The sequence below is a fragment of the Saccoglossus kowalevskii genome, chromosome 8 (genome assembly GCF_978046115.1).
Source record: "Saccoglossus kowalevskii chromosome 8, keSacKowa6.1, whole genome shotgun sequence".
NCBI lineage: Eukaryota > Metazoa > Hemichordata > Enteropneusta > Harrimaniidae > Saccoglossus > Saccoglossus kowalevskii.
The window spans coordinates 14198684-14213137 of record NC_140648.1 but is presented as its reverse complement, the minus strand read 5'-3'; the positions used below and the strand labels follow the sequence as shown (position 1 = coordinate 14213137).

Here is a 14454-nt window from a genome sequence, read left to right as displayed (position 1 = left end):
TTTAGCAATTACATCAGTAAACAGGCCGTGGCGGGCGGGCTATTCAAAACACCTCCCGGCCCCAAAACGGCGAAAGTGAAAAACGTGATTATTATCATCCGATCGGTATGTCGAAGTTGTTGTCAACTTTCAACAAAGTATCAGCTCCCAATACGGCTACAGTGCTGGTAATTTATTTTCTTTGTAGTACATATTGTGTTTCGATTGAACGGAGTATAACTCATAAGTTTTATTGTGTAAAGTTGTGTTACAGCTGTGTGATGCCAGCACCCTTTAAAATCTGAAAATAAAAACCCTGTGGTGTCTGGTGATACATCAATAAGTTTTAACTATTTTACCAGTCGATTTCATTCAAGATCATAAATTCTGAGTTTGTCAACTTCAGTGCAAAAACTGTTGAAAAGTAATACTGATATTCTCTAAGACAGACCGGAAACGGAAACGAGACAAAAACAAAAGATTTTTCAAGTTAGCGTGGGGGAAATAACGTTGCTAAGTATTATCGTCAGGGAAAGCTATTGTGATTGGTTGCTGGCAATGTTTGGGGGATTTTGACCAGTTTGTGACGTAGGCTTGTCTTAGAGACATGAATAATACAACCAAAGGTTTTGTGATTCAGGTTACGGTCTATTCAGCTGACTTACAGCCAATTACTGTGCAGGGAACCCCATAATATTACTTTTCTGCTGCTACGGTAATGAAACCAACCAAAACTGTTGAAAAACTAAAAAAAAAAATGGTAGGAATGGTTATTAATGTATTCCCAGGTTTTTCATTTTTACATTTTAGGTTAAAAAATGGATCTTTGAAATAGACAATTATTGATTTCATGCTGGCAGTGTTTCATAGCTTGTGTTTGCTCAGTGTAGTGAGAAAAAATTAATAATAAATAGTACTGATCAAATTATTTGGACTGTACAGAAAAATGTAAGTGACTGTGGCACAGAGCGTTTTACTTGTACATGTAGTATTTGTAATATTGCTATCTGGCTACATTGTATTATGTTCACTGTTACTGTTCTCTTTTGCAGTTGGTTGGAGCAGAAGGTACATCCAAACATAAATTAGCTGAAGCAATGTTGAACATAGACACAGATTTCAATTTGAATATGTAGGTATCCATAAGTATTTATTTCAGATTAAATAATGATTTTACCCAATTGTTGTTTTACTGGTTTTATAAAAATAACATTTATATTCATACATTGTTTTTCATAAAGCTATGAATGTTGTTTTTTTTTAAATTTATAAAACATTTACCATGGTACCATTGTGACTTTCAAATATGAATAAGCAATTTTCATTGGATAGGGAGACGCTTTGGTAACACCCAATCCCCACGAGTCTTTGCATCATTCCCTCAAAAGTGGCTGATAAACATAAATGGAATCAATCAATTGTATCCAAACAACTTCAAATTAATCATCAACATCATGTTTTTCAAATAGACATGCATTATCATCAGTTTAACTTACACAGAAAATTATAAGTTTAAAGCATATTCATCTTCGCAGTTCGCAGGGTAATCATCATAATGGGTCAAAGATAAAACACTCTGGGTTGTATTCATCTGTCAAAGTCTTTAACATGTAAACTGCGAGGGGACTATACTAAAGTGGTCGCTATGAGCAGGTGGCCGCTCTGCACAGGTGGTCGTTAACACAGGTTTGACTGTAATGTGATTGGTCAAGTTGTTTTCAACTTGTAATTTATGAAACTGCCTTTTAATTTTACCGGCATATGAAGTCACTATGTTTTGTCGCAAACAATTTCCATTTAGTGCAATTCATGGCGACCTGCTAAAAGATCTACGTTTTCCTGCATTTAGATCTCTGAAAATTACTATGTTTTCAAGAGATTCAATCATGTGCAATAGTTTCATAAATTTATATACTATATTGTAGGAGCTTAATAATTTATTGGATTTTAATTTTCACTCATTTTAAATAAATGTGCTAAAATAAAACACAGTGAAAACATGTAGAATTTAACAAACACATATAAATACATCAAATTTAATCCAGCGAATATTTTTTCTGCTATAATATTTCTATTTGTATACTGAAATAATGATATACATTGTACATGCATCAGACTACCAATTAATAAATAATCATTCAAACAATTTCATAAACTCAATATAAACCACTGTTGATGTATACAGATTCTATTATGTTGTGCCATTTTATCCACAGGTTGACTGCATCCAGTCTACCTCTACCTAAAGATGAATCAGATTCAAGGCCTCCAGTCAATTTTGTTGTCTTTGTGATAGATTTGTCAAATGTGTTAAGGTGAGAAATTTTTTACAACAGTGCTTGATGTAATTACTGTATTTGCTCTATCAGAAGTACATTTTCAATAGAAGTACAACACAAACCAAAAATTGTGTATATTGTATGTTGTATCATTAAAAAATTACTTACGTTGTATTTTGACCATAAATGCCTCCCAACATTTACATAAGCAAATGTACTACTTATTTAGCAAATACTGTATTCAACATTATAATTTGTAATGGACCAAAATTTGCATCTTGTTCACTACACTACACTACACTACACTACACTACACTACACTACACTACACTACACTACTTGTTCTAATAAATGAAGATCACACAAGTTCTATAATAATTTGGTAATATTTGTATACTATTATTGGATGATTCATTTCATAGTCAATGATAGAGGTCAAAGGTGACCAATAGACAATGTAAAATTTATTATTATGTTTATGACCATAAAATGGGTCAGTGAACACATTAGTTTGAAAGATTTATGTCCCATCTTTTTTTATTTTTGTCAAAATATTGTTTTAATATTAAAACACAATATTTGGCTTGTGCATTATTATCTAGTTGTTGGTCGGTGTTCAGTACACTGCATTTGTTGGTGCAGTGAGTATGGCTCGGTAGGCGGTGTCTCTGTCTGCGTTGGCAGGGTGATTGTTGTGATTGAGAGTTTGAATATATATATATGATGTTTGTGACGACTAAGATTCGGCTTTTTCATCTATTTGTTGTTGGGTGGTGTTCACTACATTTCTAACTGAATTTTTTGGTGCAATGAGTATGGAGTGGAAGGCAGCATGATGTCTGCGGTGTTTCACTGTGCAATACGTGTCTGTTTGTTTGCACATACAATTACAAGCGAAGCCAAAGTACACATTTTTACAAAAAGTCTAAGCCTATTTGCTTACCCATGAAAACATTTATATAATTTTGTGTTGGTTTCAGTATGACCATTGTTGAGTCGTCAGTCAAGTATCTGGATGTTGACTACTTCTTAGGAAGATGTTGTTTTGTCGTGATGAAAGCTGAAGATCCTGATAACCAAAACGTTGAGATGATGGCTGTGACTGGCCTCTCAGATGTGTATCAGTCACCTATGCTTTGTGGTGATGTGAAGGTACAATGGAATATTATATAAAATGTATAAATGCACTTTTGAATCATAAGAAACAAACAAAACATAAATTGTGTTCACAGCAATCTTTATATTGAAAATTAATCCAGAAAATGTTTTCGAATGCTCCAGAATGATCAAGAAATTGCTGTAATTATCTAAAACTGGACATTTAGGAGATTGGGACTACCTAGTAGATGCTAGTGCATACAACACTTCCATAAGATCATTACAACTTATGATGTGTGAACAACACTCAGTGGATTGTTCTGAAAACCTCTCAAACAGAAGAAGCAATATGAACATGTTTGCAACATCTTTCTCGCCCTAAATCCACTTATCTAATAATGGTAGTACCCGGTAGGGGAGAAGTGTTTTTAAAATATTTTAGGCTTTAACAATTCATCAAAATTATCTCTCATTGAATTATGTGAACATAGTTTATAAATACTTCAAATAACTTTTGTGTTCTCCACAATTCAAAATGGTCATGGTTGGCGTAATTTACTTAAATTTGCATATTAATTTGCATTTCATTTATATCTCTACAGACTATTCGTAATTGTCAATGTCTGGCCAGGAAGTTGCTGTCAATGGTGGAAATAGCTGGTGGTTTTAAATTTGGAGTCACACCACTGCTGATAGATGCCACAAGAAATACTTTTAATTTTGAAGAAGAACTTTAACAATACCTATGCAAATGAATTACAAGACTTTCTCAGAGAGATAAAATAAAAAAATTGATGGTTATTTTGCTATATGTCACTTGCATAACTGTTATCTAATTCACAGAATCATTGGCTTCTTGTAAATATGGAACCAATTTAAAGTGCGGTAGTCGTCGCGCTGTGCATGTGCAAGATATATGGGTCTTATATAAACAAAGATGGCGACTTTGACTGTTTCACAGATCAACGAGTACGAATTGAGACGTTTCTAAGGTAATTTTCATGTTATTCGAAGGTATCAAGGAGTCACCGGCGGTAATCAGTGCAAGTCGTGCCCAGGTCAAACCTCATACTTGTGATTTCTATTTGAAGAGCGCATTGGATTGTGGGAAAATCAATGTTTATCAACGACGACTACCTACGACTACTGCGCTTCAAATAATATTTTGACATATATTAGTCGTGTATGCTGCAATATGTTAATGATTATGCATAATGATAATACCAATGTCATTAGATTTCATGTCAGTATGCCTTGGCTGATCTACATTCTATAGAATAAGATATGATATCATGATTAGACAATCTTTATTATGACTGATTAGAAAAAATACATTTCTATTTCTAGACAATAAATTCTCTAGAAAAGAATCAGTTTACTGGCTGTTTTTTGTCTCTAATAGAAAATGCAGTTCTAATGAAATGAATCACTTTTAATATTTGTCTACAATTTGCATGCGTAATGTAAATAAGTTTGTCTTTGTTTTTTAACAATTCAAATTCTCTTTTTTTTGTGAATAGATTATTGTTTATTTTCCTATTTCTGTGTATAATTGACATTCTGTGAAAAAGTGAAGTTCATTTTCTAATTGGTTGTAGTAATGACATTTTCTTTGTTCAGTGTAAAGTTTTGGCCTACGAGGTCTATTTTTTTAAATTTGTAGTCTATGTGCACAAATTCTCATTTTAGCCTAAATGCCTATTTCATCTTTTCAATATGATACTGTGCTGTATGGAGCAATCTGTTTAGTTTTTAAACAGTTTTAAATTCCTAGTTTCAAATAATTTTTGTTTTATGATGCAGTTAGTGCTTCTGTATGTGTATGTGTATGTGTGTCAGTCTGTTCCACTGATATCTCAAGAACTAGGTATGTGCATTGTACTATGACATCTAAGTACCAAGTTTCATTGAAATGTCATGATTAGTGGAAATGCCCAAAATTGACTCATTGTTATGCAAATTAGGTCATTAATTAGCCCAGAGCATCTATGCATCAAGTTTCATCAAAAACATATAATTAGTTTTAAGTTAATAATATTTGCATATTAATACCCTAATTTGCATAATTAGTCGGCTTTTCCACTGATATCTCAAGTACTATCACATGTCAATGAACTCTAGTACATAAATGCCAAAGGACAATGCACAGATCTTTTTGGATTAAAATCTGTGCATAATAATTCATAATTGTTTGGTTCTAATCACATTTAAATGAAACTTGGTACATAGATGGTATCCCGTTGTGTGAATATTTAAACATCCAGCAGGTAAACGTCGGCATATATGGGATTTGAATGTTAAAACCGTTCAAAAGAGTAATTAAAATACTGTAACATGATATGTTGAACATAACAGATCTTGGTCGCCATTTTCACGCCTTCTATTAGTTACGTGCTGCAAAAGTTGATTTCCAAATGCACCATTTGTTGTGCACACATATATTTACAATTGATGTGAAGAACCAGAATGCAGTGCGAGTTGTGATACAAGGCACCTTCATGATTACCCGTCTTATGAGGAGCATGGAGACTGAATATTTCGAAATATCGTAGTGTGCGTTTCATTACTAGTTATGATAAAATATTCATACATTCCGTAATGTATTCTAATTTGCAGCCATGTCATGATCACAAGATTGAAGATTACTGCACTGCCATTTCTTTTATAATTAACCATATACAGCACAATAAATAAATAAAAAAGACAGTATAGAAAAAATGGATGAGTACCAAGGATGACAATAATACAATAAGGTACTCTTATTAAACATACACTGGACTGTTTTACATTTAAATAATACGATTTCAATTACTTAGAATGAATAGCAATACAACTTATGTAACAAAAGCATGCAATAATGTACAGTTCAGATACGCTACTAGAGTTACTCTACCATTTCCATTCATTACATCATGAGTTCTGCCAATTTACCCAATTTTCAATAGAAAATCACCTTACCATTTCTGGCCAAATACGTTTCTATTTCCAGACAAAATGTGCGACACCCATAACAAACCAGAGAATATCGACAATTTAGTTTTTGTTTATACTGCTATATGTAATAGCGTGTACATAATAAAATCTGGTTAATACATCTGGCATTTTATTGTTTCCCAAAATTCCCAATACTGTCATGTTCATAGATAATCTAAATCCATGGCAAACCTGACTAAGTATTAAAATATTAATTTCTCTTTTTTGTTCATAATATTCAGCCTGTAGCAATAAATCTATGAAGCACCTTAAATTGAAAATAATCTTAATCTTGTATCAATTGTTGTATCCTCGGGGCGGACATCCGGGCATTTTCTACCGCCTGGCAACTTTCGCGGTGAAAACAAAGACCAAAAACTCACAGAAAACGGTACTTTGCGATGGTTGTTGAGAGTCCCCTGAACAGTGTAACAAGATTAGCCCTACGTGTGTAACATATATGAATTTGGTTGTTCAGGATTACTTCAAAGTTGAGTTTGTGTTGTTTTCTCGAGTTTTCACCGGCTCCACTGACTTTCCACAGCAGCGCGCACAAAGCCCATAGAAATACGTGGTACAGTGGTGCGCGTCGTAGCTCCGCCCCCGAGGATTAGTTGCTAATGTAAAATATTTTTTTAAAGTCAATATCAGGGATGTTGAATTTGTATCGTATGCTCTCTGAACATTTTTTCAGAGCTTCTTGAGCTTTGGGGTTACTTTGGTGTGTATATCCTCCTGGTATCATTATCATAATTCTGTACCAATCACCAGATAAAAAAGTGTTTGGATGATATTATTTATATTATCATAACATTTTGCATAGTCACATCTAAAAATAAATAGTTTCCGTTCGGGCTCTGAACCTTCCTGTGAATAATAAAATCTAAAGAGTTATTAAAAAGAATACCGGCAGATTCTTATTCTTTCGTTCTTCAGTCAGTTAAATACATCATACTTTTTTGTAATCTGACAAGCCTTTAACATTAAAGGATAACATTTATATCATAGATAATATTCGAATTAGATATTCATACAAACACACAAGAAAGATAAAAAAGATAAAATAAAGATTGTACACTCATCACAATTAAGAAAAGATTAACCAGAGCGTCGCTCAAACATTTACCTATCAACAATAAGAACATAAGGACAAACATTATTGCTAGTATGCCTCGTAAAAATAACATTCTAATGATACTGGATATTCAGATTCCTGTATGAAAGGGAAACGGTATAGTTGCAAAATACCCGTCAATTTATCCTAAAAACAACCCAAGCTAGCAAAGAAAGGTATAGATAAAATGATCATGTTTACTGCTGTCAATAATGTACTTCATCAAAAAGAAATAATGTATATGTTAATATATAAACAGTGTGTCTTAAATTATCTTATTAAATAAAAAGCTATTTTATATGTATAAAAGTTGATCACCGACAATTTCATACATAATGTTGGAGCCTCTGGGTGTAAACTACTCACAAGGTATAGCAACTGCGAAGTGGTCGCCAGTTCAAACATGTCAACAGTTGTTTTACAATTCACTAATTTTCAACTACAACCGTAGAACTGTTTTCATCTAGAATCATTCACAATTCTCTTCATATCACTTTCATTTTGTCATTTTTCATCAAACCATGCTACAGTTGCTGGATACTTCAAAAACACACGCGTCCCACTTGCACGGAGCTCTTAAAAATCTCGGAAAGTTCAGTCTTTATTCCCTGACCCCATCATTAAAATTCGAGACTGTTTAATACAACTCATAACCAAACATTTTAAAATCATTTTCATAAATTGCGTATAATTTCTCAATTTCACTTTTTCTAACTTTTGAGAAATACTCATTGGTCAATAAAGATAATGACGAGTTTGTTCCATGCGGTTCCCAGCCCGGGAACGTCACAACGTCATCAGCTCCGATGTATTGCAGCACGTAGTTAGCGTCACGTGATAAGGTCTCGTATTTTCCGATAATATCATACTGTACGTCACATGGCTTACACAGCTTTTCATATGTCTGCCAGTGAACGTCAGCTGATGCTTGGTGACCTATGACAAACCTCACAAAACTCTGAAACGAATTAATATTTCCGTGCCTACGTCCGAGTCGTGTCGTTTTTCGTTCAATTTTATCACGGTATGCAGACAATAACCGTTCAAAAGGGTGCCTAACGAATAACACTTTAGTATACGTGAGAAGACGCCGTTCTTTCTCTTCTGAGTTAAAGCTACTAAGCCTTGGAAAGTGTTTTACGTAATTTCCCCACGTACTATCTGAAATGTTAGTGGTACTGTTGTAGCGCCCTCCCATGACCATCAACACTCTTCGCCAATTTGATGTTGCCACTTTAGGAACAGGACAGTACACCATTTTATATTTGTCATCGACGTACATCTCATGAGACAGCTTCACGTTTTTGTAATTTTTATCCTTTTTACCTTCCATAATCGTCGTGTTTTGCTCCGTAACAGCCGAACAGTTCTCATTTTTGTTGAAACGCAAATTCTGCCTAGTCCCCAGCTCATCGCACGCACATTGAAGGTCTGCCCTGCGTCTATGTAGGTCTGCTTTAATCATTATGTTCTGCAAAAAATACAGAAACAGTATATTATGGCAGTACATTTTACAAAAGCTTGTCCTATGTGAGTACTCAATGGATTTGCTTCTTGCATATGGAAATAAACATTTGTTTAGTAATCCATACCCGACCACATGATACTTAAGACTGCTATATAGGAACCCCAGAATTACTGGTTGGAGTTCGGAGTTGCACTATATGTGCCGTTGTTATATTTTGACCCAAGGTAAAAATAACACGGGTGGTGCAAATACCGTAAAATATAGTATCGGCGCCAAAACAGTGGAACACCATAAATTTCACATTTGCCCATACGACAGTACAAATTATTGTGAAATTACTGAGCATTATTTTATTTAGCATATTTTATTTTACTCACGTGTTCTCTTACTGGCGAAGGCTTGTGTTGTAATGGCATCATTCTGATGGGCGAATATTCTGAAAAAAAAATTGAAATTCAGAGGTACACCTTGTTGCAGAGTATAAAATATACAACAAGTAACTTGTAGATTTAAGCGGAAAAGACTCTGTTAGGTGTCTTGGGTGTTGTTGCCGATGCAACAAATTATTCCCAAACTCCGAAATCTGTTATCAAAATCATAAACCACTAGGAGTTGATAAACGTTTCAGTTGTGAACGCATGGCTTAGAAGGTGGGTACTCAATGGAAAAGTTGCACTAAACTGACTGTAGTCGGAATGATTAGTTTTTGTTTTCAAAAATTGGAGATGTGTTATCCAAAATTGAAGTCGTAATTGCGAAGTCACATAACACGTACTAACAATTCCACCACCAATTAAAAAATCACATTTAATCCAGGAACTAATCATCCCGATTGGAGGTAATCGTTGATATTTTGCGCAGACCAACCCATAGTTGAGGCGAGGGCTCCGTGTCGGCCTCCGTGTTGTACATCGAAGGAACGGACGGAATAATCGTGTCTGTACAATACTTTTCGACCATGGTCCTTATAATGTTACTGTGTTACACGATATCCTATAACGCGCTACTGTGCTCGGAAGTTCAACACGGGTTTAGATGCTACATTCTGCCTGTCGCGCAAGGTTCCAAGACCAAAGTCAATATATCCTGTCGTGCATGCTTTGCAGTTTCATTTTCTGTAAAGCGTCATCGATCACATCGATGCTCTCAGGTGACAGTGATCCACAGTCAATGTCTCCTGCTCAATGATGACCTTTTGCCATCGTTGTTGCATGCAGGAGCAGCGCCCTCCATGCTCCTAAATTCCACAAGCAAGCCAGTTTCACGAACACAAATGAATATTTTACAATAACGAATTGTGATTTTACAAGCACAGAAGGAGATTCTTAATACAAATAGAAATGTTTCACCAATACAATTTCAAGTATTACAATACAATTGGAAGTTTAAAGAGTAAAAATGAGGGTTTCCCAAAGACACAGGGAAAGTTTTAGTAAAAATAGAGACGAATACAAATGGAGGTTTTGTGAAGAAAAAATGAAGACTTTATGAATATAAATGGTTGTTTCACGAATTTAAACATGTAATTTACAAATGCGAATTTAAATCCTAGCATATTATTTTTAATAAATAGTTCCACACTCTGCCTTCCATGCACGACAGTATGAATATGATTCACTTACCGTTTACAGCAACCTTGTAATACCATACACACGTACAAAACCAGATAATTGCCATGATGAAGATACCATATCTGAGATAGCATGGCGAAGCTAAAAACAATAAAACCATATTAGAAAAGCCGGCCTATGTGAGTACTGATATATCGTGGTAATTCGCCCAGACACTATTGTGTATGTACGCTATTTAGTCAGACCTCTTTATTGGTTAAAATGAATACAACGTAGCGTCATTTTTGTATATATGTTGAAAAAGCGATAAAGTGAAATAACACTTACACATTTCGCCCGTTCCGGAGTATTCCACCCTGGCGTATCTCCAACTGTATCTGTTTTTTTTTTTATTATAAGCTCTCTATAAATAATTGAATGCAGATGCGGGTATTCAACTATTGTTATTACTAGCAACATCTGAGTTGGGCGTAACGACCACTCGACGTAGTCACACTATGATGGCGATTACAGAATGTGTAAAATTATAATGTTATGGTTGTTTCACCCATAAGCACTGCGCGATGTTTCCAATAGTGCAACAATGTTTCAGTTTAGATGATAAATTACTGGTCGAACCTAACGGTTATTGGCGTCCAGGTTACCTGTAGCTGGCTCAGTAAGTCCATACAGAACTTCAGCGCAAACCAAAACCTAATCAGCTTGTGAGAGAATATCGTTCTGGCAAGCTTTATCAGTACATTGGTTTCCTGGCAGGCGTATGGCGTAAGTTTATAAAATAAAAATGCAAACTGTGTTACACTATTGTTCACCATACGCTACATGCTTATCGGGGAAACAATCATACCAGTAATTTATTCCTTTACACTCTCTGTAACCGTCAGGTTGTTACCGGTAGTATTTAAACAATAATAAAGGGAGTTGTGTATAATATATGAAGCTCCAAACGTCCCTGACTTCAAACAATGGTTTATTTTATAACGTTTCGGGGAGATGTAAAACCCCCTTTATCACCTGTATCATATGAAAAATTCCACCCCCTTTAGTAAATTACTCAGAACCCGACGTATCTGTTCCAGTGATTCTAAACTGTCGTCCCATTTCACTAATTTTGCCACATACAACAGGGGGTATCCTACCAATACTATTTCACGGTTAAACACACCTCTAGACAATCGGCCCTAGTAGGTAATAACATTTCTAATAAAAATAACATTAATAACACCAGAACTCCTTTGGTTGTTACTTATAACCCTTCACTTCCAGCTCTACCCAGCATTCTATGCAAATATTTCCCCCTTCTCCAGGCTGATGAGAGACTGTGTAAGATTTTTACATCTCCGCCTATAGTATCAGACAGGCGGTGTCCCAAATTGGGTGACATTCTCATTAGAAACTCAAAACTAGAATATTACAGCATCGTTCATCTATTATTTACAACAAGAACTTTTTCCCCATCCCAGCTCATTTTAATTCCACAAACCACAGTATTGTTAATCTTAAAGTCACATGTATTGATGCTGGCTTCAAAAACATTCACCACCATACAATTTTAGTTTGTTGTTTGATAAAGAGGTTTTACAACTCCCCGAAACGTTATAAAATAAACCATAGCTATATAAAATTTGCCTGAGTCCACTATAAGTTCACAGGAAGTACATTGTTATTATTCAGTAGTCAATAACCATGAAATCAATTTGAATTTTCAAGATGAATGTTCCGACAAAGCACTTGGAGAGGAAGGAATGTCTGAATGGAACAACACCGTGCAGGCGGACGATGATTCGGTGCCTTGACCGAATCTACCTGCAATAAAATCATTCTGAAAAAACATCCATGCATTTACGGAATCATACAGGTAAATAATGAGAACGAAGCAAATCCTTACCGGGCATTGGTAAATGATATGTAACCATGGGTAACAATTATTGCTACAGTGCACGGAAATAAGCCATATTCCGCGTTAAGCGAGATCATACGAAATCTCGTGTGACCTAAATAACGCACTTAGCAACCGGGCGACAAAAGCTTTTCATTCACGACGGTGGCAACTACAGTATATTGATTGCAGTGTTGTAAACAACAATCACTCAACAGTATCGGCATTTAAAGCATCAATGGGAGTTAAAACAAGGATTACATGAATGGAGTGTTTTTTGCGCAAACCGAAACGCCAACCAGAAAAATGTGATCGGTGGATCAGTGCGTGTTCTCGTGGTGACGACTTCGGAAGACATCGAATCAAACAAGACACGTACGTGTGTTCTTTACATTTTGTTGGTGGTAATGGTCCTACGGAAGAACATCCCGATCCTATACCAGCCACAGCTAGAGAAGTAGAACTGAGAATGTTTGTGACAAGAAAGAAAAGACCACCCCCGAAAGACCGAACCGTTACCGTTACAGGAAATAAACCAAAACGACCAAAGGTACAACAGTTGGTGAGTACAGTGTTTCTTTTCTTTGGAAAGGAAGCTAGACAGACCAGACCATTCACCCCATTCTTTTTTATTACTATCATATCTTGTTAGTATATGTTTTCACTATATATATATATAAACAATATAAAACATATGGAAACAAAATATCTTTGAAGTCAGTTGATATTTTTCCTAACTGTAGTTGAATGTATGTTTATACGTCTGCATGTATATAGAGCATTTCTACACGTTATTCATGGGACAGAAACATTGTTTTTTTATTATGAATCTTCCATTATGTTTGTTAAACACATTTTTTACACATCTTACATGAATGCAGTGATGCTTAGTATGGTTTCTTATTTCCAGGTAACTGATAAAAATACACCTATCGTGCCTCCTCAGAGTCCATCATGTCTGAACCCTTTACTTACCACTGATAATATGAATAATGTACAAAAGACCCCATGCAATTACATCACCCAACAAAGAGAATAATAATAATAATATAGCCTATGCCTGTGGTATGTATGCATAACACTGTCTTTATCAATTTTTTTATACACCTTTTATTCACAAACAAATAATATGCTGTGATAGCATGTCAGATTATTTTACATTTGTTGACCATGAATATAATACAAGACATTGCCTTCAAAAATTGTTATATTCTATTCATGCAAACACAACATTAGGACAATTTGCTATATCGAATCGAAATCAGAGAAGAAATTTCAAAATCACATTTTCGTCAAATATTTAAAAAAACACTTATAGGATGAATATGTATAAATCATAAAATGTATTTTTATTTTAATAAAAATGTCTCTGTTGGTGGTTTCTCGCATTTTGGTTTTTCTTTCAGCATATTGCTTTATTTGTCCTCTATGTACTCAAAAATTGTAATTGACAGTTAAAATTTGGAGTCACTGGAGTGTACATATTTAGTATTTGCTTCCAGTTTTTAACTTCTCCTGATATATTTTGTTCTGTTTATACATCCGAGTTTTATATCATATAATTCATTACAAATTAATGGTATGATGTATAGTTACTTTTCGTCTTATAATTTATTTATCTAAATATTTTGTGCACCGTACAGCCAACATCGACGACACATTGGTGCCCCCCCAGATCACCTCCAGAAGTAAGGATTATTGAGAAAACCCTTCTTTGTCACCTATATCTGACGGGATCGGATTCTCTATAGGGTGTCTTTTCTAGGCATAACAGCTTCTACTCTTCAAAATTCTGCACGAAACTTTAAGGTGAACCATGTAAAACATGACAATTTAAATAATTTCCAGAAATGAAAATGAAATTATTGACAGTGAAGAACAAACACATTTGCAAACCATGTGTCTTTTAGGAAAAAATCTACCAGATTGCTAAAGAATATTTCCTCTTAACGAAATATTTTCTCAAACAAAAATTTAATTAGGCATTCATGCTGACATTGTGGTGTCACTGACAAACTTGTCAGATTCAAATGATAAATGTTATTTCGTATTGTATCAATTTTCGAATTCCCTGTATCGAGATAGTTATACTA

General features: G+C 34.7%; 3 protein-coding genes across 6 annotated transcripts; 2 read left to right on the top strand and 1 right to left on the bottom strand.

The window, feature by feature from the left end:
- The first annotated feature begins 24 nt into the window (after positions 1 to 24).
- LOC100372895 (centromere protein M-like) lies at positions 25 to 4167 on the top strand. 2 transcript variants are annotated; one of them, XM_006824634.2, is made up of 5 exons: positions 25 to 167; positions 1032 to 1111; positions 2196 to 2294; positions 3239 to 3410; positions 3959 to 4167. In XM_006824634.2, exons 1-5 carry the CDS (start codon positions 108 to 110, stop codon positions 4091 to 4093), a joined length of 546 nt encoding a protein of 181 aa, XP_006824697.1. In that variant the 5' UTR covers positions 25 to 107; the 3' UTR covers positions 4094 to 4167. The 2 variants fall into 2 exon arrangements, with proteins under 2 accessions (XP_006824697.1, XP_085358345.1); XM_085502219.1 differs by having other exon boundaries at positions 39 to 105.
- Positions 4168 to 8026: 3859 nt separating this feature from the next.
- Positions 8027 to 12442, bottom strand: LOC100372745 (carbohydrate sulfotransferase 9-like). Of its 2 annotated transcripts, XM_078005574.1 has the most exons (5): positions 12371 to 12442; positions 10810 to 10885; positions 10534 to 10623; positions 9289 to 9347; positions 8027 to 8914 (listed from the first exon to the last, which is right to left on the bottom strand). In XM_078005574.1, exons 2-5 carry the CDS (start codon positions 10811 to 10813, stop codon positions 8081 to 8083), a joined length of 987 nt encoding a protein of 328 aa, XP_077861700.1. In that variant the 5' UTR covers positions 10814 to 10885; positions 12371 to 12442; the 3' UTR covers positions 8027 to 8080. The 2 variants fall into 2 exon arrangements, with proteins under 2 accessions (XP_077861700.1, XP_002741234.1); XM_002741188.3 differs by lacking the exon at positions 12371 to 12442 and having other exon boundaries at positions 10810 to 10880.
- Positions 12443 to 12497: 55 nt separating this feature from the next.
- Positions 12498 to 14244, top strand: LOC144342472 (uncharacterized). Of its 2 annotated transcripts, XM_078005576.1 has the most exons (3): positions 12498 to 12923; positions 13272 to 13426; positions 14005 to 14244. In XM_078005576.1, the coding sequence occupies exons 1-2, from the start codon at positions 12627 to 12629 to the stop codon at positions 13398 to 13400; spliced, it is 426 nt and encodes a 141-aa protein (XP_077861702.1). In that variant the 5' UTR covers positions 12498 to 12626; the 3' UTR covers positions 13401 to 13426; positions 14005 to 14244. The 2 variants fall into 2 exon arrangements, with proteins under 2 accessions (XP_077861702.1, XP_077861701.1); XM_078005575.1 differs by lacking the exon at positions 14005 to 14244 and having other exon boundaries at positions 13272 to 13440.
- Positions 14245 to 14454: the final 210 nt, after the last annotated feature.